Source organism: Oryx dammah, unplaced genomic scaffold (genome assembly GCF_014754425.2).
Source record: "Oryx dammah isolate SB20612 unplaced genomic scaffold, SCBI_Odam_1.1 HiC_scaffold_11, whole genome shotgun sequence".
Lineage (NCBI taxonomy): Eukaryota > Metazoa > Chordata > Mammalia > Artiodactyla > Bovidae > Oryx > Oryx dammah.
Genome location: NW_024070195.1, coordinates 30,152,517 through 30,179,977, shown reverse-complemented (window position 1 = coordinate 30,179,977; position 27,461 = coordinate 30,152,517). Strand labels below are relative to the sequence as shown.

At 43.6% G+C, this 27,461-nt stretch overlaps 1 protein-coding gene across 1 annotated transcript; it reads left to right on the top strand.

Moving 5' to 3' along the window:
• Positions 1 to 419: 419 nt before the first annotated feature.
• ADGRF2 (adhesion G protein-coupled receptor F2) lies at positions 420 to 25,918 on the top strand. The gene is made up of 9 exons (XM_040249502.1): positions 420 to 517; positions 4,051 to 4,093; positions 5,538 to 5,689; positions 7,423 to 7,653; positions 9,448 to 10,809; positions 17,578 to 17,619; positions 19,517 to 19,576; positions 23,878 to 23,954; positions 25,136 to 25,918. The coding sequence occupies exons 1-8, from the start codon at positions 440 to 442 to the stop codon at positions 23,923 to 23,925; spliced, it is 2,016 nt and encodes a 671-aa protein (XP_040105436.1). The 5' UTR covers positions 420 to 439; the 3' UTR covers positions 23,926 to 23,954; positions 25,136 to 25,918.
• Positions 25,919 to 27,461: the final 1,543 nt, after the last annotated feature.

Below are 27,461 nucleotides of genomic sequence, written 5' to 3'. Positions count from 1 at the left end.
TTCTAATCTGAGTTTGCATGTGGGAATGCCAGCTCACCTTCTACCCTAGCCACCCACAGGTTTCTCAGCCCTGCCTAACCCAGAGAGTGTACCATCCTTCCTGCTCCCCAAATATGGGCTGGTATGTGCAGATGCCTTTGGAGGGATTCCCATGCTAGGTGTTACATGCAAGACAATAGCAGAACCTGAAGGTTATCACATCTATTGCTTGCACCTCCCAGGGCCAGTTGGTGTGCACATCTGTGGCATTCTGGTAAGGTCTAGGGAGACCACGGGGCCCCCACCTCTGGAGCAGAGGGGCCCAAGCAGACAGCACTAAGGACAGAACCCAGTCTCAGGCTGACTGGTTCTGCATGGAACATCAAAAGCTTCCAGTTGGAGACATTTTGCCTTTTCGTTTGTTCTTCTAGTAGCCAGAAAGGCAACTGTGCCGAAGACGATGACTCAGATGCTTTTGCTCTTGCTTTACGGCTTCGTGTTTCTTTTGGCCACAGAGTCCTGCAGGACGTTATGCCAGGTGAGAAGAGGGAGGCGGGAGGATGAACTGGTGGGGAGATCAGATGGAAACTAGAACCCATGAGTTAGCCAGCCCATCTGAGCTGAAGGGTATGTAGAAGAAGGGGTGAAAGTGAAAGTCGCTTAGTTGTGTCTGACTCTTTGCAACCCCCAAGTTCGAACCCAGGTCTCCCACATTGCCGGCAGATTCTTGACCAGCTGAGCCACGAGGGAAGCCCAAGGACACTGGAGTGGGTAGCCTATCTCTTCTCCAGGGGATCTTCCTGACCCAAGAATCGAACTGGGGTCTCCTGCATTGCAGGTGGATTCTTTACCAGCTGAGCCATGAGGGAAGCCTGAAGACAGGGTAGAATGCTCCAACCAGAAGAAACTGCAACTGCAGGCCACCAAAACCCATTTTAGCCAATAGCTGCCAGTTATTTTCCCATCTGCTTTTTCCATAATGTCCTGAGATGCAAAGGGGTTTGAATGAGGTAAAGGTAATCCACTCTTCTTCCGTATCCTTTGATGGTGAAGCTTTCAGCGGCTGGTAAACAGGGTAGAGCCTCTTCCTTAAAGGCACCTGAGAATGTGGAGGCTGGAAGGAGTGTGATCTTGACTGTGTGTGTGTTAGTTAAGTCGTGTCTGACTCTTTGCGACCCCATGGTAGCTTGCTAAGCTCCTCTGTCCATGGAGTTCTCCAGGCAAGAATACTGGAGTGGGTTGTCATTTACTTCTCCAGGGGATCTTCCTGACCCAGGGATTGAACCCGGATCTCCTGCATTGCAAGCAGATTCTTTACCATCTGAACTATAGGGAAGTCTCCAAACTTGACTGGGAAATGGTTAATGGCATTGAGTGAGCTGGACTTAGGAGTGGTCCCAGCACCATGAAACACTGTCCCACCCAAAATGGCATCTCCTTCAAGAAGCCTGATGGTGAACACCACCAATGGGCAGGAAGGAGCAGTGAGCACCTTGGTCAGGTGGCAGCCTGGATGGGAGGGGGTTTGGGGGAGAATGGACACATGTGTATGTATGGCTGAGCCCCTTTGCTATTTACCTGAAACTATTGCAACATGGTTAATCAGTTATAATCCAATATAAAATAAAAAGTTAAATAAAGAATTCTTTCTAGAAGTTTCTAAACAATATTCACCCTGTGAGTAATGTGCCCCTGGATGGGAAATTTCTCCATGACTCCCCTCCCTCTAATACTGAGTTACAGCCCAGTTTTTGGGAAAGATTAGAGACCCCCTCAGAAAGGCCTTTTCTAGGAGGCACCCAGCTCCACAGGTCTGTACTATTTCCTCTTCATGTCCTCATCCATACTCTTCCACAAGATGGAACTTGGAGGCTGAGCATGGGAGGCTGGCTTTGTTTTCTTGATTATCAGGGACTCACCTTACCAGAGATGTTCCATCCTTTTCTTCTCAATTTACGAGTTGCTGGGGGCTGAGCTTTTTGGGGGGCGCTCTCTGTCTTCCAACCTCTCTCAGGCAATTCTGTAGGTTTAGCGGGTGATGGGTTTGCAAGTGTCTTGTTCACAGTATTAGTCTGAGGATTGTTGCTATGTGTGTGTGTGTTAGTCGCTCAGTTGTGTCTGACTCTTTGCGACCCCATGGGACTGTAGCGTGCCAAGCTGCTCTGTCCATGGATTGTTACTATCTGAAACTTAAGTGGCCCAGATCGGATACCACCCTAGAAATGAAGAGATCAAGTGGGGTTGTATACATGGACTTTGGCAGATTAACTGGAAGTGAATCAGTTCCTTCACTTAAGAAGACAGTTTCCAGAATTCTTTGTAAATAGCATACCATTGCCTTCTGCCCTCCTATCTGACTAGCAGGATGTGACCTCACTGGAGTGTCTTTAATGGGCCAAGTGTTATCCAGAACTGCTCATTTTGAAGTGCTTTATTATGGTGCATTGGAGATCATGATCCACTCAAGATGGGCTAAGGACATCTTGAAATGCTTGCACTTCCATGAATCTATTTATTTATTTATTTGGTTGGCACCGAGTGGCGTGTGAGATCTCGGTTCCCCGACCAGAGGTCAAACCTGTGTCCCCTATATTGGAAGTATGGAGTCTTCACCACTGGACCCTCAGGGCAGTCCCTCCAGTAATAAATTAATAACAATATTTTTATAAATAAACTGCCAACATTTCTTCCCTACATTTTTTGGCTGCATACTTACATGTCAATAATTTTGTAGCTTTTTCTATAACAAAAATAGAAAGATGATTCAGTTTACCTCTAAAATTAATGATCAGATTTTTTTTCATTCTTATGGCTAGTTAAAAAAAAAGACACCTTTCAGCTTCTCAATTCATTGTTAATAATGTCATGTAAACATGTAAGAAAGACTGTTTTCAAATTTGCTGCTGCTGCTACTGCTGCTAAGTCACTTCAGTCATGTCTGACTCTGTGTGACCCCATAGACAGCAGTCTACCAGGCTCCCCTGTCCCTGGGATTCTCCAGGCAAGAACACTGGAGTGGGTTGCCATTTCCTTTTCCAATGCGTGAAAGTGAAAAGTGAAAGTGAAGTCGCTCAGTCGTGTCCGACCCTCAGCGACCCCATGGACTGCAGCCTTCCAGGGTCCTCCGTCCATGGGATTTTCCAGGCAGGAGTACTGGAGTGGGGTGCCATTGCCTTGAGGAAACCAAATTTTTTTCATATGTTAGTTGCAAGGTATCTTGAGCACTTAGGATTTTCTTGTTCTATGACTAATTGTAAATACTCTGAGAACGAATGCCTCTTATATGTTGATGTCCTCTTTGTAATGCAAATATGACTGCAAACTTCATAAATATATGCTATTGAATCCAAACTAAACATATACCCAACTCAACTTCTACCCAAAACAGCTATATCCTTTGAGTGCTCTCCAAAATAAGGGAGAAGGTAAAGGAGGGGGAGTTGGGAAAAAAAAAAGGACTGAACAGATGATGGCTAAACTATTTTGCTTCTGAAAATTTAATAAAACATATGATAATGATGGAGCTTCCATGGTGCCTCAGAGGTAAATAATCTGCCTGCCAATGAAGGAGACGTGGGTTTGATCCCTGGGTTAGGAAGATCCGCTGGAGAAGGAAATGGCAACCTACTCCAATATGCTTGCCTGGGAAATCTCATGGCCAGAGGAGCCTGGTGGGCTACAGTCCATGGAGTTGCAAAGAGTTGGACACGAATTAGCAGCTAAACAACAACAATGATCATGTGAACATGTTGCTAGACTCTCTTTCAGCACATAGAAGGGGCCCATGCAAGCAAGGGGTTCTGCAGCTTAACCTTCATTAATTTCCAGTGAGTCCACATCTGCCCAGGGTGTATTTCCTAGATAGAAAACAGATCATTCTTCCTGGAGTGGAAGGAATTCTCCTGCTGAATAGCCATGGAAAGACATCTGTTCAGGCTGAGGGGAAATAGGACCATGGTGACAAATTCATGGTCTTAGATTTAGTGGCATGCTGGCGTCAGAGCTGATTCAGATGGGGTGAAAGTGAATCACTGGGTGCTTTTGACCTGAATTTTAATTTTCCCTTCCTAGGCTGCCAACAAGAGCAAGGAGCAGGTGTCTACCAGGCCACACGGTATGTTGGCAGCAGTTACTAACAGTTGGGTGTGTTCCTATTCATCTGTTGTAATGCAGAGCTTTTCTCAGCCCTCTGTCTCATGGCATGGTAGATGGCACACCTCGATGGCATGTATTTGGGCTTTTTTTTTTTTTACTCTTCTCATCTTAAATTGTACCTTTGACCCCTGCTCCCTTCTTGCTCCATCTGGTCTGAGAGTTCTTTGCCATAAATCCTTTGGATTGAACCAACTCAAAATAGAGCAGTGGCTATGGGGGGGTCTATGGGTCTTGATGACATAACTCCTTGTAAAGTTCTGGAGCTAAGAAATTTCTTTTTTTGTATAATACTTTTTAAAATTTATTATTCTTTTTAAATTGAAGGATAATTACTTTACAGAATTTTGTGGTTTTCTGTCATACATCAACAAGAATCAGCCATACGTACACCCATGTCCCCTCCCTTCTGAACCTTCCTCCCATCTCCCTCCCCATCCTACCCTTCTAGATTGTGACAGAGCCCCGGTTTGAGTTCCCTGAGTCATACAGCAAATTCCCACTGGCTATCTATTTCACATATGGTATTGTAAGTTTCCATGTTACCCTCTCTGTGCATCTCATCCTCTCCCTCCTCCCCTCCCGCCATATCCATAGGTTGGTTCTCTATCTCTGTTTCTCCATTGCTGCCCTGAAGACAAATTCATCAGTACCATCTTTTTAGAATCCATATATATGTGTCAGTATATGATATTTATATTTCTCTTTCTGACTTTGTATAATAGGTTCTAGGTTCTCCCACCTCATTAGCATTGACTCAAATGTGTTCCTTTTTATGGCTGTGTAATATTCCATTGTGTATATGTACCACAGCTTCTTTATCCACTCATCTGTTGATGGATATCTAGGTTGCTTCCATGTTCTAGCTATTGTAAATACTGCTGCAATGAACATTGGGGAACATGTGTCTTTTTCAGTTTTGGTTTCCTCAGGGTATATGTCTAGAAGTGGGATTGCTGGGTTATATGTGGTTTTAGTCCTAGCTTTTTAAGAAATTGGAGCTGAGAAATTTCCTAGAGAATATCAGGCATGCTGGCTTCCAAACTGTGTTCTTGGGGAGCTGCAGGCATGAGGCATGTTTAGGGGGCTCCTATGGGGTAAGAGAGGGAGCTAGTGGACTGAACCATGGGCTCTTCTCTCTTACTCACTTCAGCTGGGATGGTACCATTTTTATCTATTTTAAACCTTAGAGTTCAGGATACTAGTTTGTTGGAAATAATAGGGGGTTGTCACTGAAATAGATGATGACCTCTGATCTATTTCAATCGTCCTGCACTTCACAAAGAAAAGACACCTGATGTCCATAGGGCTGATGCGCCTTCACTGTGTGGACACCATGGTAACTGGCCCACGTGGTCCAGAGCCCAGACCTCTCCATCCGATGCTGACACCTTTTCTTTCCTCAGGTGAATGCCATGGCACTTGTGTGGACAATTCCTACTGCAGCCAGCCTTGCCCTCCAGACACTCCAGGGGATATGGGGTTTTTATGCAGGCAAAAGAAATGGCACAAAGTCACTGACACCTGCCGTACTCTCACTGCCTTCAACATCTTCGAGGTAATATCCTTTCTCCCACCTGCAAAGGGGAGCCCCAAACTAGCAGCACAGCGCAATTGACAATAGTCAAGGCATGGCAGCAACCTAAATGTCCATCTGCAGTGAGATGGATAAAGAAGTTGTGGTATACATATACAATGGGATATTGTGTGTGTATATATATATATATATATGTATATTCAGCCATAAAATATATATATATATTCAGCCATAAAAATGAATGAAATTGGATCATTTGTAGTCATGTGGCTGGACCTAGAATCGGGCATACAGAGTGAAGTAAGCCCCAAAGAGAAAAGCAAATATTGTATATTAATGCATATATATGGAATCTAGAAAAATGGTACAGATGAACCTATTAGTAGGGCAGGAATAAGAGACACAGACAGAGAATGGACATGTGGCTATGGCAGGGGAGGGGAGGGTGGAACGAACTGGGAGAGTAGCATTGACATATATACACTACATGTATAAAATAGACAGCTAGTGGGAAGCTGTTGTATAGCACAGGGAGCTCAGCTTACTGCTCTGTGATGACCTAGAGGGGTGGGATGGGGGTGGGTGGGAAGGAGACTCAAGAGGGTAGGGATATATGTATACATACAGCCGACTCATTTTGTTGTGCAGCAAAAACTAATACAACAATGTAAAGCAATTATACTTCAATTAAAAACTAAGAAATTAGCAATGCATGTAGCACTCGATAAGGGGAAAGTGGGTGTGAGGCTGTGTGGTTGGTAAGTGTGTTTGTACCTGTCCAATAAATCTATCAGTTCCAGTAAAACTATATTTACCAAAAATCAGGCCCCACTCCAGTACTCTTGCCTGGAAAATCCCATGGACGGAGGAGCCTGGAAGGCTGCAGTCCATGGGGTCGCTGAGGGTCAGACACGACTGAGCGACTTCACTTTCACTTTTCACTCTCATGTATTGGAGAAGGAAATGGCAACCCACTCCAGTGTTCTTGCCTGGAGAATCCCAGAGACGGGAGAGCCTGGTGGGCTGCTGTCTATGCGGTCTCACAGAGTCGGACACAACTGAAGTGACTTAGCAGCAGCAGCAACCTGGTGACTATCGCCATAACCTGGTGATCCAGTGGTGAAGACTCTGCATTCTTACTGCTGAGAGCCTGGGTTTGATTCCTTGTCATGTAACTAAGATCCCACAAGCCATGCAGCATGCCCTGCCCCCGCTCCCACGCCAAATCAGGTGATTACCCTGGGGCCATAGGTTGCCCTGCTTGCTCTCAAGGGTGAGACTCAAGCCTGAATTCATGGGAGATCTATCAATACTTTCAGTCCTTCTCTATGGATGTTCCAACGGATTCATCCAAATTCAGCTCAGAATTTCTGTTTTAAAAATGTGCTCCTATCTCATGCTTTGCCCCTCAGGAATAGTAGAAATAAGCTTAGCGGGCACTAGAAATCTACCTACAGAATGAATGTGCAGCATACATACACAGAAGAAGTCAGAAGAGGTGTACTAAAGACCACAGTTGCTATTTTGGGCAGGAAGCAGCTGGCTGGCAAGGCAGGGCTTTCCTTTTCTGTTGAAACACCCTGGTATTGAGCAGGTAATTCACAGCGAGTATGAACTTGAGAATGTAAAATACAAAAACATTATGCAGTATACCATTGTGGAATCAGACTGTCCTAAATTTTAGTAAAACTCTTTTTCTATTTAAAACAAAAGGAACATTAAAAAACTTGTTGTTGTTTTTTGCCATTTTTTAGGCAGATTTAAATTCTGTTCAAACATTTGGAGGATCAAAAATAAGCGAATATACCAACAAGCCTGAGACTATTACAGATTTGTTAATGGAAAAGTGTCCGCAGGATCTGTCCTGTGTGATTAGGAACATTCAGAAGTCTCCCCGGATTCCGGGAAACATTGCTGTGATTGTGCAACTCTTACACAACATCTCCACTGTGCCAATGACGGATGTTGATGAGGCAAAGATGCAGGTGAGTGGCGGTGAGGACGTGGTGGAGAATCATCTTGATGGAAAAGGAATGCAGGTGAGCTGGATACTCTGTGAGCTTTCGGGGGTCTGAGAACCGTGTTTTTCATCTCAGTATCTCCAGTGCTTAGCACAGCACGTGTTCAATAAATTGTCATTGAAAAGTGAATGAAGAGCTAATGAGTAGAAGAAGGAAAAAGTGAAAACACTCAATCAACAAACATTTAGAGAGACCACTTATGGGGTGTGGATCAAACCCCGGTGTACATTTCCAGTGTCTATTTGGCTACTGAAAACTGAGAACCATGGAAGATCTGCAGAGAGAAAGACTTTTCTTACTTTCATTTGGAGTCAGAACAGGTTGCAAAAAAGGAAAATAGCTGAATGCAAAGAAAACAATCATACATATCTGCCTCAGGAATATAAAATGGAACCGGATCCCGTTTTTTTTTTTTTTTTTGCTTTGATCTTCAAAGCAGAGGATATTAAAAAGTAAGTTTAGCCTCTAGGATTGACTTCCAGTTTGGTATGTTTCTATACGTGGGCTCCCCTGATAGCTCAGTGGTAAAGAACCCACCTGTCAATGCTGGAGCCACTGGTTCGATCTCTGGGTCGGGAAGATTCCCTGGAGAAGGAAATGGCAACCCACTCCAGCATTCTTGCCTAGGAAATCCCATGGACAGAGGAGTCTGGCAGGCTACTGTCCATCGGGTCAAAAGAGAGTCGGACGTGACTTAGCAACTAAGCAACAACAAATGTTCCTATACGGGGTGCTGCACACAAGTGGGATGCATTAGATGCTAATTATGTAATAGGTGCTCTGACCAGAGTAAACAAATGCTAGTTTCGCTAAGGTATGAAAAGGAATTGATGATGGCAATGGGCGTGGGGAAGGAAGGCATTGCACAAAATGGGAGGAAGGCAATTCCCTTGCAGCACTAACCTCATCTGGGAGTCTCATTAAGATACTGGTTCTAGATAGACATAGAAAATAGACTGGTGGTTTGCCAAGGGGGAGGGTGGCGACAGAGGGATGGATTGGGAGGTTGGAATTAGCAGATGCAAACTAGTATATAGAGAATGGATAAACAACAAGGTCCTACTGTATAGCACAGGGAACTGTATTCAATATCCTGTGATAAACCATAATGGAAAAGAAATGCAAAAGAATGTGTATTTATATATGTGTGTGTGTAACTGAGTCTGTTGCTGGACAACAGTAATTAATACAACACTGTAAATCAACAATACTTCAGTTTTAAAAAAGGATGCTGATTCTGATTGACTAGGTCTGGGGTGGGGCCTGAGATTCTGGATCTCCAGGCAGTTCCAGAGGATGCCTTTGCTGCCAGCTGGACGACCACTTTTTTACGTATAATGTTAATTATTTATTTATCTATTTATGTATTCTTGGCTGTGCTGGGTCTTTGTTGCCGCTCAGGCTTTGCTCTCGTTGCGGCGAGCAGGGGCTACTCTCTAGTTACAGGTCGAGGGCTTCTGACTGCGGTGACTTCTCCTATTGCGGAGCCCGGGCTCTAGAGTGTGTGGGCTCAGTAGTTGTGGCTCCCGGGCTGTAGAGCACAGTCTCAGCAGTTGTAGTGCACAGGCTTAGATGCTCCATGACATGTGGGATCTTCTCAGTTCAGGGATCCAACCTGTGTCTCCTGCATTGGCAGGTGGATTCTTTACCACTGAGCCACCAGGAAAGTCCCAGGACCGCACATTTAAAAAGTAAATGTTGATTGTTCTGGCAGATTCAGAGAGTGGCTCAGTACTAATCCCGGTTCTTCATTGACAGAGTTACAGCATCATGGCCAACCACATTCTAAATAGCAAAAGCATCTCTAACTGGACCTTCATCCCCGAAAGAAACAGCAGCTATGTCCTGCTACATTCAATCAATTCCTTCGCAAGAAAGCTATTTGTCAATAAGCATCCCATTGACATAGCCGATACTTTCATCCACACGGTGGGCACCATCCTCTCTAGAGACAACGCCGGAAAGAATTTCACCTTTTCAATGAGAGTTAACGACACCAGCGACGTGGTCACGGGGAAGGTGTTGATCAGTAGAGAGGAACTTCAGGAGGTGCCTTCTCCTTCTCGGGCGGTCAGCATCGCATTTCCAACTCTGGGGGCCATCTTAGAAGCCAGTGTTTTGGAAAGCATCACCGTGAATGGGCTTGTCCTGTCTGTCATTCTGCCCAAGGAACTTGAAAAAATCTCGCTGATTTTTGAAAAGATCAGCAAGTCGGAGGACAGGACGGCAAAGTGTGCAGGCTGGCACTCCTTAGAGGGCAGATGGGACCCCAAGGTCTGCCAGATGATTCAGGAGAACTCCCAGCAGGCGGTCTGCAAATGTAGCCCGAGCAAGACTTTTACTTCTTTCTCGATTCTGATGGCACCCCATGTCTTGCAAAGTCCCATCCTGATTTACATCACGTACATAGGCCTGGGTGTTTCTATTTGCAGCTTGATCCTCTGCTTGTCCATCGAGGCCTTGGTCTGGGGCCAGGTGACGAAGACAGAGATCTCATACTTACGCCACGTGTGCATTGCTAACATTGCAACCACCTTACTGATGGCTGATGTGTGGTTCATCGTGGCTTCCTTTCTCAGTGGTCCAACGAGGCACCACAGCGCATGCGTGGCAGCAACCTTTTTTGTTCATTTCTTCTACCTTGCTGTGTTTTTCTGGATGCTCGCCAAGGCACTCCTCATCCTCTATGGAATCCTGATAGTCTTCCATACATTGCCCAAGTCCGTCCTGGTGGCAGCTCTCTTTGCAGTGGGCTACGGGTGCCCTTTGCTCATCGCTGCTATCACGGTCGCTGCCACTGAGCCTGGCAAAGGTTATCTCCGGCCTGAGGCCTGTTGGCTCAACTGGGACATGACCAAGGCCCTTCTGGCTTTTGTGGTTCCGGCTCTGGCCATCGTGGTTGTCAACCTGGTCACAGTCACACTGGTGATTGTCAAGACCCGGCGAGCGGCCATTGGCAGTTCCATGTTCCAGGAAGTGAGGGCCATCGTGAGGATCAGTAAAAACATTGCCATCCTCACACCACTGCTGGGACTGACCTGGGGATTCGGCATAGCCACGGTCCTCAATGACGGCTCGCTGGCTTTCCACATCATCTTCTCCCTGCTCAACGCCTTCCAGGTAAGTCCGGAGCCTTCTGACTGAGTCCACGGTGAGAGAATTCAGGAGAAAGTTTTGTGATCAGGAGCTCGTAGCATTGTATTTATTTATAAGAGTCAAAGGATTTGAAATAGCATATTGAATCAGGAGGACTTCCCAGTTGGTGCTAGTGGTAAAGAATCTGCCTGCCAGCTCAGGAGCCTCAGGGGATTCAGGTTTGATCCTTGGGTTGGGAAGATCCTCTAGAGGAGAAATGGCAACCCACTCCAGTATTCCTGCCTGGAGAATCCCCTGGACAAAGGAACCTGGCGGGTCACAATCCACGGGTGGCAAAGAGTAGGAAATGACTGATTTGACTGAGTGCGTTTGTGGAGGGGAAATTGAGGCAGGAAGTAAGCTTTTGTTCCAAAAAGACCTGGATTAAAATCTAGGCTCTCTGATTTATGGATGTGTAGCACTGTCTTGGGATATTTGCTTAACTTTGCCAAGTCGTGTTTTCCTCACTTATGAAACAGGTAGAAGAATTCCCGTTTTAAGGGACTGTTTAAAAACGAAAGACAACAGTGAGTGGAGGACTTGCCTGGTGGTCCAGTGGCTAAGACTCTGTGCTCCCAGTGCTGAGGGCCAGGTTCGTTCTCTGATCAGGGAACGAGGTCCCACTTGCTGTAACCCAAGATTCCTCAAGTACCAACTGAAAGATCCTGCATACTGCAACTAAGACTTGTAACAGCCAAATAAATAAACAAAATATTAAAAGCTGAGCTGTTGCTGTTTAGAAACTAAATAATACTACTTCCCCCAAAATCTGGGTATGTAAGTAGAGATATTAAAATGTGCCCACACATTATATTTCTTTCTATTTAAAATTAAAAATTTTTTAATTTACTTTTACTTTTTTCACAAAATTATTTTCTTGGAGGAGAATTGCTTCACAATGTTGTGTTGGTTTCTGCTGTACAACAATGTGAATCAGCCGTGAGTACATATATGTCCCCTCCCTCTTGGATCTCCCTCTCACCCTCCTCACCATTTTAGAATTTTTAGTGACCATTGGAAACCATCTTATTTTAATGAGGCAAGCCATCCAGAGTGGTATTAAAGGCAGTCTCTCTTCTTGCGGATTAAGCGATATTCCCAGTTTTATATGTATCTTTACCAAGTTTTCTATGCTTATATATAAATATGTTTTTACATAGCATAGGGGTTAAAAAACAATGTATGTTTTCACTTAAAAATACATCTGAGCATTTTACCAGGTGACTCTGTATGTACCTTTAATGATTCCCTACTTGACTGAACATTTTTTTTTCATTTTTTTAGCTATGGTATATCAAAGAGCCAAAGTTTCTTATATTGAATGTTAAATGTAGATAGGAACTAACTGAAAAGAGAGCTTTTAGTTTTCTAAAGCCCTCTGAAATATTGCTTTTGTTCCTAATTGTGTACTTATAAGAAAATAAGACTATTTCAAGTAAATGTTTTATTTATAATAGAAATTTTAAGTCAAATGTTTTCCATTTTGTTCTTTTAGAATTTAAGTGTACATGATTTCATTCCACAGCAAGTGTTTTGATGTCTTGGGGACAACCTTGCGGGATGAGATGGGGAGAGTGGGAGGGAGACTCGAGAAGGAAGGGATATACGTATATTTATGGCTGATTCACGTTGTTGTACAGGAGAAACCAATACAACACTGTAAAGCAATTATCCTCCAGTTTTAAAAAAAACACAAAAATAGAGGTGTTTCACCTTTCGATTTTTTTTTAAATTTGTATGAAAAATATTAATTGCACCATACAGTTTTTGTATCACTCTTCAGTTCAGTTCAGTTCAGTTCAGTCGCTCAGTCGTGTCCGACTCTTTGTGACCCCATGAATCGCAGCACTCCAGGCCTCCCTGTCCATCACCAACTCCCAGAGTTCACTCAAACTCATGTCCATCAAGTCAGTGATGCCATCCAGCCATCTCATCCTCTGTCGTCCCCTTCTCCTCCTGCCCCCAATCCCTCCCAGCATCAGAGTCTTTTCCAATGAGTCAACTCTTCGCATGAGGTGGCCAAAGTACTGGAGTTTCAGCTTTAGCATCATTCCTTCCAAAGAAATCCCAGGGCTGATCTCCTTCAGAATGGACTGGTTGGATCTCCTTGCAGTCCAAGGGACTCTCAAGAGTCTTCTCCAACACTACCGTTCAAAAGCATCAATTCTTTGGCGCTCAGCCTTCTTCACAGTCCAACTCTCACATCCATACATGACTACTGGAAAAACCATAGCCTTGACTAGACGGACCTTAGTCAGCAAAGTAATGCTTTTGAATATGCTATCTAGGTTGCTCATAACTTTTCTTCCAAGGAGTAAGCATCTTTTAATTTTGGTAATTATCAATTGCCTTACCCACATTTATGCAGCTAGTCACTGGTAGAACTGGGTTCAAAATGTAGTGTTCCTAGGGACTTCCCTGGAACTCCAGTGATTTAGACTCCATGCTTCCACTGCTAGGGGTATGGGTTGGGAAACTAAGATCCCATATGGTTTGCAGAAAGACCCTCAAAATAAAAAATATTTTTAAAAATGTAATGTTCCTAAAACTTCTCTTCTGGGTACCCCATGGCCATTCATCCTGAATGCTGAATGAATTCATGTTTCACTTTTAAGCATTTTTTTTCCCCTTGTCTTCCTTGGGGCCACTTTCTTGTGACTTTTGTTTTAAACCAGGCTGTGAGCATTTATTTTGATACCATGAACTCCTTTACCTATTATTACAGGGTCAACCTGTAATTTCAGCTGTTTCTGCCTTGACTCCTGACAAGGAGGAGGGTGGGGCCATCCAGCTAAATGCCAGGACCCTTGGGACAGTGAGAAGCTGAGCGCAGAGTCAGGGTGAAGGTCAGACACTGGGGCAGGCATGAGGCAGTGCTGGGCTGGAACTGGCTTGTACTGGCTCAAGAGAGCTGACTGTTACCTTTCAGGAATTTGGGGAGCTGATTGTAAACATAGACATCCTTACAAATTAAATAAGTTAGATTGAAAACAAAGGTGATACATCCTCAGAATGCATCACTTTGTAATTGTTTGTATCTATATTTCACCGTACTTTTGAGGTTATTGGCAACTAGTATGTCTGGGTGGTGGGAACACTGTGTAATGATGTGCCCATCTCTTCCTGACTCCATGTTCAGTGATGCCAGCTTGCTGGATTGATTGATGGATTGATATTATTTTCATTTTTTATCTTTTTTTTAATTGAAGTATAATTGCTTTATAATATTGTGTTAGTTTCTGCTGTACAAGGAAGTGAATCAGCTGTATGTATATATATATCCCCTTCCTCTTGGGCCTGCCTCCCACCTTCCCTCATCATCCCCCACCCATCATTACAGAGCACTGAGCTGAGCTCCTTGTGCTATACAGCAGCTGTCTATTCCACTAGCTATCTATTTTACACATGGTAGTGTTGCTAGGTTTAAATCACCTGTGGTGGAAGTATTTAACCATGGAGAATGGCAAGTGCTACCAAATAGGCGAGTTGGTTATTGCTGTTTACCAGCAAGTCTGTGGATCAGAGCATCCTGAGGATGCCCAGTGCCGGAAGAGAGAAAGGACAGTCATCAGCCCTCACTGATGGAGGAGACAAAATCAACTAAGCAAGAAGAAGCAGGGCACTCAGGGACTAAGGAGGAACCGAGATGTGAGGCAGCTGAGGCTGACGGGGCAGACGGAGAAGAGAGACTCCTACACATGCAGGAGGTCAACAGGATGTAGGAGAGAGACCTTCTTAAAGATTTCATGGTTCCCTCTCTGTGGGAGCATCTCCACGGGTTTTAAAGCTCAAGCTGTGTGCGTGCTAAGTCCAACTCTGCGACCCCACGCACTGTGGTCCACCAGGCTCCTCTGTCAATGGGATTCTCGTGGCAAGAATACTGGGGTGGGTTGCCATTTCCTCCTCCAGGGGATCTTCCCAACCCAGGGATTGAACCTGCATCTCCTGTGGCTCCTGCATTGCAAGTGAATTCTTTACCTCTGAGCCACTGGGGAAGCCCCACCCTTTAGCTAGCGAAGTGTTATTATGTAGTCAAGAGCTACCTTGACTGTTCATTTATCAATCCATAACTTCTGACCCATGTCTTCCTTCATATTTACTGAGAATAACTGGCTGGGTGGGAGGTTTGAGGACCCCCTCTAGCTGTTTTGGTGGGAGAAAAGTAAATGTTTCAGTCCATTTGGGCTGCTATGACAAAAAATACTATCGACTGGGTGGCTTATAAACAACAGGTATTTATTTCTTATAGTTCTGGAGGCTGGGAAGTCCAAGATGGAGGCACACACAGATAGACTGAGTTATCTGGTGAGAGCCCACTTCCTGGTTTACAGATGGACAGTTTTGTTCTCTCCATAACCCTGCCTGGTGAAAGGAGCCAGGAGCTCCCTGGGACCTCTTTTATTTGGACCCTAAATCCCTTTCATGAGATTCTGCCCTCATGACTAATCACCTCTCAAAGGCCCCACCTCTGAATATCTTCACATCCAGCACTAGGATTTAACATATGAATTTTTGGAGGACACAAATATTCAGTCTACAGCAGTTAAAGCACGTACTTTAAAACCCTGGGAGAACATCTTGAGATTTACCTCCTCAAATTGTGCTTTGTCTACTAAAGGAAATTCAGAGAAGCTGCTACCAGTGAATTCTTCTCACTCAGAGATAAAACTGTGACTGAAATCTTATCTGAATTTTTGGAAGGATATTTTTTTGTAACTTTTCCCAAGGTGGCATGGACCAATGACAAGTGATCCTTGTGGAATGTTTTCCTGTTACATATTTATTGCTATAGATGCAGGTTGTATAATAAAGCAATTAAATGCACACATGTACATACAGAAATACACAGAGACATGACTTTATTATTTCTTTTGTGCTGAGCATTATGGTAAATGTTCAGATACAAATATAATTAATCCAAACTCAAGAAATTAAAGATCTTTCAAAGAGAGAGCTTCGTCCTTTAGCCTTCAGGAAACAGGCTAGAATTGTGGTTCCCTGATCTTTTAAAATTTAATTCCTGGGTAAAATTCGTGAAGATTTTGGATTAAAATGTATTCCTAGTACCAAAACCCGACTGGGATGTATTTGGCCCAAGCATCTTTATACAAGTGATACTTTATAACTGAATGGTTCACAAAATCAGTGACATTTTCTTAATAGACACAATGACAGATTTCAATGGTTGTCTTGTAGGTTAAGAGAAACACTAAAAAGAGTAATGTGATAGAATCATTCCATGATTTGGAGCGCTCGACGGACTGGATGAACAGGGAGTGTATTTTAGCGTGTCTGGGGGAATAGCTGAGCTGGGCGGCCATGCGCTAGTCCCTGTGAAGTCCTCTGTCCTTCAGCTGGGTTTTTACAGATCATGATTGCAGGGGGTTTTATACTGTTTCTGCTGATGGTCACTTGGTTGTAACATCTTTATGGTGCCGTTTGTCTTAAATTATGTACGTTAGCAGGCCTCAGCCTGGGTAAGGATCACATTTGATTATGAAATAGAAGCAGCTTAACAAGGATGCCTAAATCGAAGGTCATTATCTTACATCTCTTGTCTGGTGGGTCAAGACCTGAGTAGCCTCATCTCCAAGAGAAATTTTGTCTAGTGTATTTTGTTGTTGCCTTTCACATTTTGAAAGTTAAATCTCTGAACTTCCTTAGGTGAAAAATGGGACAAACACATTTCCTTCCTTCTTCCAGAGTGGTTTTGTGCAAAAAAAAAAAAAAAAAAGTGGAAAACTCAAATGGACTATAATGATAGGAGAACAGCCACTGTGTGACTTTAATGGGATCTATCTTTGTATGAATCGTAAGAGATGTTGTTGTTCAATCTCTAAGTCATGTCCAACTCTTTGCAACCCCTTGGACTACAGCACTCTAGGCTCCCCTGTCCTCTTTTATCTCCTGGAGTTTTCTCAAACTCATATTCATTGAGTTGGTGATGCCATTCAACTATCTTATCCTCTGTCACTCCCTTCTCCTCCTGCCCTCAATCTTTCCAAGCATCAGGGTCTTTTCCAAAGAATTGGTTCTTTGCGTCAGATAGCCGAAGTATTGATATGAGATAAGAGATATGAGAACTAATAAATTCTGTCTATAGTATAATATCTGGAGCACCCATTTCTGAACACCTATTAGTGTACTTAGAAACTCTAGAGTTTTTATGAGTATCCGTGGCCTTAATTTTTCTTCACAGGTTTTATAACAGTTTTTAGTTGTGGATGGGGGAAGGAGGTTGGAGGTGTTCATAAAAGCTGAACACAGCTGCTTTTGTTATTTTCCATGGAAGTTTCTTTCATTACTGATTGATTGTTCAAGAACTGTGAGGTGGCCATGTATAGCCTGTCTCCTTGGACTTTCTTGGGCTGTTATATTCTGATGAGATGTGCAACTCCTGATAAACATAAAACAGTTTATTTTGCCCAAATAAAAAATTCCTATAGTATTCTTGCATGCCTCAGGGACCTCAGTCTGCTTAGTTTACTGTAGTATTCTAAGTGTCGAGAGCAGTGGCCAGTGCGTGAAAAATTCTATATCCATATTTGTTGAATGGATCAATCTAGGTGTTGCGACTTTAAAATGAGACAGTCAAAGATTTAATAAAATGGTTTTTGTTTTTCTATTTAAGGATTTAATAAAATTATTTTTATTTACCTTCTATCAGAATAAGAACTGATAATAAGTACTGGTACTTCTTATTATCATTTTATTTTGTTTAATGGCTCTTCCTCCCTCTTCCATCTTTCTCAGGGCTTCTTCATCCTGGTGTTTGGAACAATCCTGGATCCGAAGGTACAATAAATTCTTCTAAAAAAAATAAATAAATAATAAATTCTTCTGCTGTTTTCTGCATTATCAGTATTTGGCCCTGAAATGCTTACTTGTAAATACCACTTATTGGGAGTCTTTTACCTCAATCATTTGTGCAGACACTTGAACAGGACATCAAGGTCTCAACAATGCAAGTAATACTACCAGTTTTCAAGCTTTTATGGGGCTAAGCTCTTATAGTCATTAGCTCTCACCCTGAAAGCAATCCTGGTTATTCCTATTTTTAGTTCTACAGATGAGGAAATTGAAACTCAGAGTGATGAAGTAGCTTGCTCACAATTTCTCAGAAACCCACTCTAGCTAGCTAAAGCAGAAAAAGTTATTACATCTCACAATAACATCTTTGGGAAGGTCTCTCTGTGGCTGGGAGGCATGGAGGCTATGCATAAAGACTAGTTTCTGATTCACAGCACAGATGATTCCACATGAGGCTCCCCTGCCCCTTCCCACTTTGCTGGGCACAGAGAGCACAGCTCAGCAGGGCAACATCAGAGAGTGTGTGCTAAGCTAGAGTTCCTGCTACTGCAGCCCCTCCATGCTGCCTGGGGAGGATCACTGATACCTACATCTTGCATTATCATGTCTGATTGGCTGAGCCCAGGTCACGTGGCTACATCTTAGCTGCAAGAGAGTCAAGTGAGTTCCTGGCTTCTACCTTAAAGAGCAGTGGACTTAAGGAAGGAAATTCTCCAAATACAGATGAGTGTGTGTAGGTGGTATGATGAAAACAAGTGGAAAAAAGGAACAAAACATCATAGTTATTCAGGCTTTTAAGATCACCCTCTTTCTATTTTATTACATTGCCTCTTGGATTGAGAAAAGTAAACCTTCTAAGTCACAGATGCAAACACTCACACTGCAGGGCTTACTTTTTATTTTTAAGATTTTATGTATCTATTTATTGTACCATCAATGTTGTTTTACTACTAAGTTAATCTGCAAGGTCTGTAAAAGACATATTTCACAGAGGTTCTTTTGTTTTCCCATGAGGATACAAAAGTAAAAGAGGTAAGGGTTAAGAAATGAGCCCTTTAATCCTGATATTTCTATGGAATAGCTGTGTGCTGCTGGAGGGTCCTTAATTCATGAGCCTTAGATTCTTCAAATGGATCATAGACGTAATAATGCTTTTCCTGCCTTCTGTGCTACTCCGTCACTTCAGTTGTGTCTGATTTTGTGATCTTATGGACTGCAGTGCACCTCTGTCCTTGGAATTATCCAGGCAAGAATACTGGAGTGAGTTGCTGTGACCTCCTGCAGGGCTCTTCCTGATCCAGGGATTGAACCCACATCTTCTCATTGCAATTGCATTGCAGGGGCATTCTTTAGCTACTGAGCCACCTGGGATGCCCTGCCTTCTCTGCTGCTGCTGCTAAGTCGCTTCAGTCGTGTTCGACTCTGTGCGACCCCATAGACGGCAGCCCACCAGGCTCTGCCGTCCCTGGGACTCTCCAGGCAAGAACACTGGAGTGGGTTGCCATTTCCTTCTCCAATGCATGAAAGTGAAAAGTGAAAGTGAAGTCACTGTCCAACTCTCAGCGACCCCATGGACTGCAGCCCACCAGGCTCCTCCGTCCATGGCTAGATTAGGATAAAGAACAAATGCAGTTTTGCAAGTGAAACTGCATAAAAAGCACTTAAGGTTTTATGTAGTTATAGACCATATGATTACCTTTTAAGTGAATTGAATACCACAGCTAGTAATTGTAGTCAAAGTATCAACAAGAGCAATATCACTGTTGGTCCCACCAACAGTACTTGCTAGAAACACACTCTCACCATAGTGGTTGCTGGTCTCAAGCATATGCATTAGTTCCTCATAATCTTCTAATCCTTAATTGCTTTTGTTAACCCCCAGATAAGAGATGCCTTAAAGGATCGAATAAACCCTGCACAATGGATCTCCAGGATATCAGAGGTAAACCCTTCACGTTCATTTTTGCATTTAAAAATTTGACAAGGTAACAGCCACATTGGAGTTTCTGGCACCTGGAGTGTTGCTCAAAGCATCACCTAACACTTTTGCGGTATGGATTTTTCAGAAGAGCTTTGTGAGTGCCTCTGTGAGCTGTTCAGATTCTAGGTGGAGCACTGGGACCACAGCCACAGAGGGAAAGTAGACTTCAATGCATTAGAGGAGAGTGAAAAGGCAGCAGGGCCTGGACGGGTGACCCTCAAACTATAGAGCAGGAGAGCAGGTGATGAAACAGAGAAATGAGAGCAGATGGAAAGTCTTGGGTCCCCATGACAGCTCACTCATTCACTGGGACTCTCATCAGTTGAACCGTATTTAAGGTGTGACAATTCCAGAGGAATAGATTCTGACCCTACATAAAGATTTTTCTAATATCAATAGCTTGATGTTCAGGAGGGCTTGTTTCCATGGTTACTGGAGTTGTAAAAGGTAAGGGACCTGGAGGAGGGTGTGGCAAACCTCTCCAGTATTCTTGCCTTAGAAATCCTGTGGACAGAGAAACCTGGTGGACTACAGTCCATGGGGTCCCAAAAAGAGTTGGACATGACTTAGAAATAAAACAACAATAAAGCTGATTAACAATATTGTGTTGGTTTCAGGTGGACAGCAAAGTTAATCAGTTATAGATATCAGTTTCAGTTCAGTCGCTCAGTCATGTCTGACTCTTGGTGACCCCATGGAGTGCAGCATGCCAGGCCTCCCTGTCCATCACCAACTCCCGGAGTTTACTCAAACTCAAGCCCATTGAGTCAGTGATGCCATCCAACCACCTCATCCTCTGTTGTCCCCTTCTCCTCCCACCTTTAATCTTTCCCAGCATCAGGGTCTTTACAAATGAGTCAGCTCTTGGCATCCGGTGGCCAAAGTATTGGAGTTTCAGCTTCAACGTCAGTCCTTCCAATGAAGTCAATTTCCTTTAGGATGGACTGCGGTCCAAGGGGCTCTCAAGAGTCTTCTCCAACACCACAGTTCAAAAGAGTCGATTCTTCAGCTCTCAGCTTTCTTTATAGCCCAACTCTCACATCCACACATGACTACTGGAAAAACCATAGCTTTGACTAGACAGACGTTTGTTGGCAAAATGTCTCTGCTTTGTCTAACTCAATGAAACTATGAGCCATGCCGTGTAGGGACACCCAAGACAAATGGGTCATGGTGGAGAGTTCTGACAAAATGTGGTCCACTGGAGAAGGGAATGGCAAACCACTTCAGTACTCTTGCCTTGAGAACCCCATGAACAATATGAAAAGTAATAGATATAGATGTATTTATTCTTTTTTCAAATTGTTTTCCTGTTTAGGTTATTACAGACTATTGAGCTGAGGTCCCTGTACAATACAGTATGTCCTTGTTGGTTATCTATTTTAAATATAGTAGTGTGTATCTGTCAATTTCAAGCTTCCAATTTATCCCTCCCTCCCACCTTTCCCCTTTGGTAATCAAGTTTTTGTTCTATGTCTGTGAGTCTGTTTTGTAAATATGTCCATATGTATCATTTTAAGATTCTGCATATAAGTGATATCATATGATATTTGTCTTTCTCTGCCTAGCTTACTTCATGTAGTATGCTAATCTCCAGGTCCATCCACACTGTTGCAAATACCTTTCGCCTTACTCTTCCTGAAGGTTTGGTCTCCTTCCCAGTCCTTGGTCTGCATACCTGGAAGATGGCTGATACTTTTACATGCTTTCCAGCTGGAAAAATGAAAGCCAATTTTTTACTGAGAAGAAACATTAATAATTATCTAAAGCAATGATTTTCAATGTTGGCTGGATATCAGAAGTAGCTGGGAAGCTTACAAAAAAATGTTGCTCCACCACTGCCATCCCCCAAGGTTTTAATTGGATTGTCTGCACTGTGACTTGGATTTGGGAAGATGCATAAGCTCCCTAGGTGGTTCTAGTGTAGTCAGGGTTGAGACACACTCCTCTAAGCCTTCCTGAAGTATCTCAGCAATGCAAATGTTTGCCTCCAGATAGCCTCTCTGATGTATTCCCACCTCTTCCCTGGGGTCTGCCTGGATGCTCTCAGGAGAGAGGTCTGACTCTTCCAATCTCTTTCAGCTTAGTTTCACTCCTTTACGTGTGTCTGGTATTTATCCATTCGGCTACCATAGGGAAGCTCTGCTCTTTAGTGTTATAGAAAATAGTTATTTCCCCCCCTCCTTCTCTTTGTGTGTTTATATGCAAGGTAAGTCAGGATAATACCCAGAATTTCATTATTAGCTTGTTGATTGTCTGAATCAGTGGTTTTCCAGGCTGGCTGCACCTCAGAAACACCCAGAGAGCTTGTAAATAATACCACTGTCCAGGTTCCACCAAAGAAATTAAACTAGAAAGTCTTAGAATGGAGCCGAGTCATTATTATTTTTTTAAGCTCCCCAGTGATTCTAATGCACTCTTAGGGTTAAGAATCACTGGTCTGTTGAACTTTCCTGGTGGCCCAGTGGCTAAGACTCCACATTTCCAATGAAAGGGGCCTGTGTTTGATCCCTGGTTAGGGAACTAGATCCCACATGCCGCATCTAAGACCTTGCACAGCTAAATAAAATAATAATAAGTGTTAAAAAAAGGGAATCACTTTTCTGGGTCCTAGGCTAATTTGTTCTTACCTATTTATGTCCTTCCTTCACTCTGCCACCAGCTGTAGCCACTGTAAGTTGGTGTCTTAGCCCTACTCAGAGGAAGTACTCTTGCCTGGAAAATCCCATGGACGGAGGAGCCGGGTAGGCTACAGTTCATGGGGTCACTAAGAGTCAGACATGACTGAGCGACTTCACTTTCCCTTTTCACTTTCATGCACTGGAGAAGGAGATGGCAACCCACTCCAGTGTTCTTGCCTGGAGAATCCCAGGGATGGGGGAGCCTGGTGGGCTGCTGTCTATGGGGTCGCACAGAGTAGGACACAACTGAAGCAACTTAGCAGCAGCAGCAGCAGAGGAACTAGGCTATCACCTGCCTCCTCTTCTCCTATCTGTAGGTCTCTAACTTCTAGGTCTCCATATCCCACAGTCCAGATTCAAGTCTTTCTCCTTGGGCTATCTGCCTGGGGAGTGTCAGTCCCAGCTCCCCTAAACTAAAATAATAAACATACTTGTTTGCATTCATTTTATATCCTATGTGATGAATTAATCTATGTTCACATAGTGATAATTCCACCAGCGAGATGATATTTCCAAACCACAACATGTACCTGAAGCACAAGGATAATTTAGACCCAGGTGCATTGCAAGGTGGTGATGGTCCTGTTGAGAATTTCAGCAGCTGAGAAGGAGCTGTTTGAAAATAAGATCATCTGTACCATTTTTTAGACTCCACATACGTGTGTTCATATCTGACATTTGTTTTTCTCTTTCTGACTTACTTCACTCTGTATGACAGCCTCTAGGGATATAGCTCAGGGAGCTCTCTACTCAGTGCTCTGTGATGACCGAAATGGGAAGGAAATCCAAAAAAGAGGGGATAGATACACGTGCAGTTGCTTGACTGTCCTCTACAGTAGAAGCTAATATAATATTGTAAAGCAATACTCCAATAAAAGTTAATTTAAAAAGTGGAGTCGTTTGAAGACTAGGGATTTCCTGTTTCACTCTCTCCCACGCCGGTCAACTGCCTTCTCCCCACCTCCGTCTCAAACTAGAGGCTTCAGGAGAAGCATCCAAGCCAGGGAGGAGGAGAATCTCTCATACTAGCTTATTTGCATGTTGTCAATGGTTCTAAAATAAAAAAGGACAAGGATGAGGTGAAGGCAAGAAATAAACTGCTGTCCATGTGCTTAAAAAAAAATCGAGATGGAATCAACTTACAATATTATGTTAGTTTCAGGTGTACAGCATAGTGATTTAATGTTTTTATAGATTATACTCCATTTAAAGTTATTACAAAATAATGGCTCCATTCCCCATGCTGTACAGTATATCTTGGCAGCTTATTTATTTTATACATAGTAGTTTGTGCCTCTTAATCCTCTAGCCCTCTCCTACCCCTCTCCCAACTGGTATCTACTAGTTTGTTCTCTATATCTGTGAGTTGGCTTCTTTTTCTGTTCACCGGTTTATTTTTTTTAGATTCCACATATAAGTGATAACATACAGTGTTTGTCTTTGTCTGACATGTTTCACTAAGCACAATACTGTGCTTAATGAAATAATTCTCCATGTGCTTTGAATAATTGTGATCATATTAATGACTGAATGATTGAACAGACTGCTGGTGACAAGTCCACTATCCTTTGTCTTCCTCAGAATGTCTCTTCTGATTTCTCTCGTCACCCCACCAAAGTGCCACGCTAGTAAGCCAGGCTATACTCCTAACTTGGGAGGTGAGTACACACCACAGGAAACTCCATATACATGGCCTGTATGTGACATTTCTTGGGAAAAAAAAAATGTCGATTGGATTCATTCTAATCAGAAATGATGTTTTCTTGATTGAAATGATTCTTCTCAGGCAATCTACTCTCACCTAGCTCTGGTTGGAGATATATTTACACTTCTAATTCTTGGACGTCTGAAATTGTTACTGTCCCTGTAAAACAGTCAGGCTTGTCCTGCGGGAGTGCCTGTAAATAGGCCTGAGTCTTTGAGAGGAGAGTGAGCAGAGGGATCCATGGTCCCAGCCGCTCCCCCTCCCCTTCCTTTTTATTCCCCATCCCCAGGACATCCTCCATGACATCAATAATATCCCCACGTTTCCTACGGTCACCCTCTCTCTTCCCTAGTGTTAAAAGATCAAGGAATTATGATACACACTGTCTGTGGGAGGCCTTGGAGATAATGCAGAAGTTAGTTTTCTTTTGCAGGAGGGTCAGAGACAGAGAGAAAGAAAGGGAAGGGAGGCACAGGGGGAGATAGACAGACAGGGATGCTTAGTGACATGGGTGGCAACTCAGAGATGGAAGAGCAATCAGACATGTGCAGTCAGGACTTCCAATCCTCTGTCTCTGTGTCCCTCTAGATCTAGAGACAGAAGACCAGGCAGGGAGATGGAGACATCTACAGCAGGACCCCTACTTTCACAGTGAGACAGAGAGGTACAGAGAGAGGCTGAGGGATGCAGAGAGAGACATAGAGAAATACAGAAAGAAACAGAGAGAGCAACACACACACAGACTCACACAGACACATGTAGAATGTCAGAAAAAGAATTATAGAAAGAGCCTTCCTCCCTGATCCCAGTACATCAGGGCTCTAGTAGCCAATGTGGCTGAGATCTTCTGCAGCAGCCCAGGGCCTTGGTCAAAAGAGAGGTCTTTTCCAAGAGGAAAGGGCGTGGTCCAACTTGGAGACAGACAACTTCTGTAACAGCTTTTGCAGACAAGAGAACAAAGCTGATTCCTGGATTCCCAAGGGACTTAAAGGGAAGCGAATCTTCATTTGTCAAGGGGGCTCTACCCAAAGGGGCTTCTTGTTCAAGAAAGAGTCAATCCATGATGCAGTTGTCATGATGCTTTTAGATGTTGCTGCTTGTATGTTAAAGATGTGATTGTCTGTTCTTGACCAGGTCATACATTTCAGGAGTGGCAGAGACCCCAGGAGAAATGTCCTGATTCGTGTCTTCTTGCCTCCGAACAGTATGAAGGACGCCTCCCTCTTGGTGGTGCTGACAGAGGAGGGCATGAAGAGAGGATGGAAAGCCCCTCTGTCTAAGCTGTTCTGTGTTGCTGACGTTTCCCCCATCCGCTGTCTACATATATATGCCATGCTGGGTATCCAACAGCGGACACCAGAATCCTGGTCTTGCCAGGGTCCCCAGCCTCATGCTGTTGGAATCAGGAAGAGAGCTCTGGCTTGTCTTGGCAGTGGTGGCCAGGGATGTCACCCAGCTAGATTCTATAGGTGGCTGAGGGAGGGCCCTCATGCATAGTCACCAACATTGAGCCAACTCTAAGTAGGTCATTGTTCTTTGGACAAAAAGAATTCAAGGGCCAATATGTTCCACAACTCCACATTTAAATTGATTGGATGGTCAGCCTAGCGTGGGCTTAGATACAACTTTTTTGGCCGTAAACCAAGCAAAAAGCATTGAGCTTTTGAACCAGAAAGGTGTTTAAGTTAAGGAGACTGAAGACTGGAGTGATAAGTAACAGCTAATAGAGATTTGAGCCAGAGGTAAAAACCCAAGTCTGTTGGTTCCTAGCCCTGGACTTTCTCCTCAAGACTATGGAGCCCCCGAGGGTCTCTCTGTCTACTCTGACTATGTAAGAGGTGCTTGCGTGCTAAGTTGCTTCAGTGGTGTCTGACTCTTTGTCACCCTATGGGCTGTAGCCTGCCAGGCCTCTCTGTCCATGGGCTTCTCCAGGCAAGAATACTGGAGTGGGTTGCCATGCCCTTCTCCAGGGGATCTTCAAGATCCAGGAATCGAACGCATGTCTCCTGTCTCCTGCATTGACAGGTAGGTTCTTCACCACTAGTGCCACCTGGGAAGCCCATGGAAGATGAACCCCCACTAACAATATGGTGTTTTGAAACCTGGGATGAGAAAGGAGAAATATTATATTTCAAGTAGAGAGCTACTGATTTTCTTACCTTGTATGTAAACAAATTCAACATTCAAATCAGGAGCCACCTGATAATAGAACAGTATTACAGATAAAAATCCTTCTGGAAAAAAAAAAAAAGGTCCTTTTTAAAGCAAGCACACAATCAGATGCAGCAGAAAAAAAAAATAGTGGATAAAGGGCAAGGGGCAATGAGTAGCCCTTAGTTATCTCCCCATGAAATCAGTACTGGGACTTTCCTGGTGGTCCAGTGGTTAAGAGTCCAAGCTCCTGATGCAGGGGGGGCTGAAGTGTGATCCCTGGTCAGGGAACTAGATCCCACATGCTGCAACTAAGAGCCCACATCCTGCAACTGAGACCCTGCACAGCCAAATAAATAAATAAAATTTTAAAGTTATATACAAAAGAAGCCAGTATTAATGATGTTACATTACAAATGGAAAAGGGGAACTCACTTTGTGAATCAGGGGTGTCATTTTTTTTTAAACACAGAAAACTGTAGTAAAACTTTTTTATTCTCTCTCTCTCTCTTTCTTTTTTACTATAGAAAATTTCCTCTAAGTAGGAACGTTTAAGAAAGCAAAAATATAATAATCAGAAGGTACAAAAATATACCAACTGGGAGAATGAGTCATCTTCTAAGTGGTATTGTTCATCTTGGGACAACAATTGCACCCTTTGCAAATGAAGTCAGAAAGAAGCTTTAATTTGACATTTCCCAGTATCTCTGTAGGGTCTCTTCAAGGGAACAGAATGGAGCAGACACAGTCCTGGGTTTCCCAATGCAGAGGTTTCCATATGAAGAAAGGTCACTTACCCCAAATCAACATATTGAAGGAAGGACGCAATGTCATGGAGCTAGATGGTTTTAGGATTTATAATTCTGAAAAAAACTTTAGAAAAGACTGAGTCCAAGTGCCTCCATTTGCAGATGGAAAGTCTGAACACAAGAGAGAGGGATTGAGAGACAGAGAGAGGGAGAGACTGGCCTTTCATCTGTACTGTGTATTTGGCAACCACATCTCACGTGAAAGCACACTCTGCTCCCATGCACTCACTCCCTGAGAGAGGAGGTGCAAAAGACTCCATCTTGGGGTTATTATTCATTAAGAAAGCCTCATGGAGGACTTCCCTGGTGGCCAGTGGTTAAGACTCAGCGCTGCCAATGCAGGGGGTGAAGGTCAGACCCCTGGTAGGGAAACTAAGATCCCACCTGCTGCGTGGTGTGACCTAAAGATAAAAAATTATTAAATAAAGGCTCATGGATGCTAACAGAGAAACCCCACTATCATTTGACGATCCCTTGGAGAAGTCCACCCTCCCTCTTGC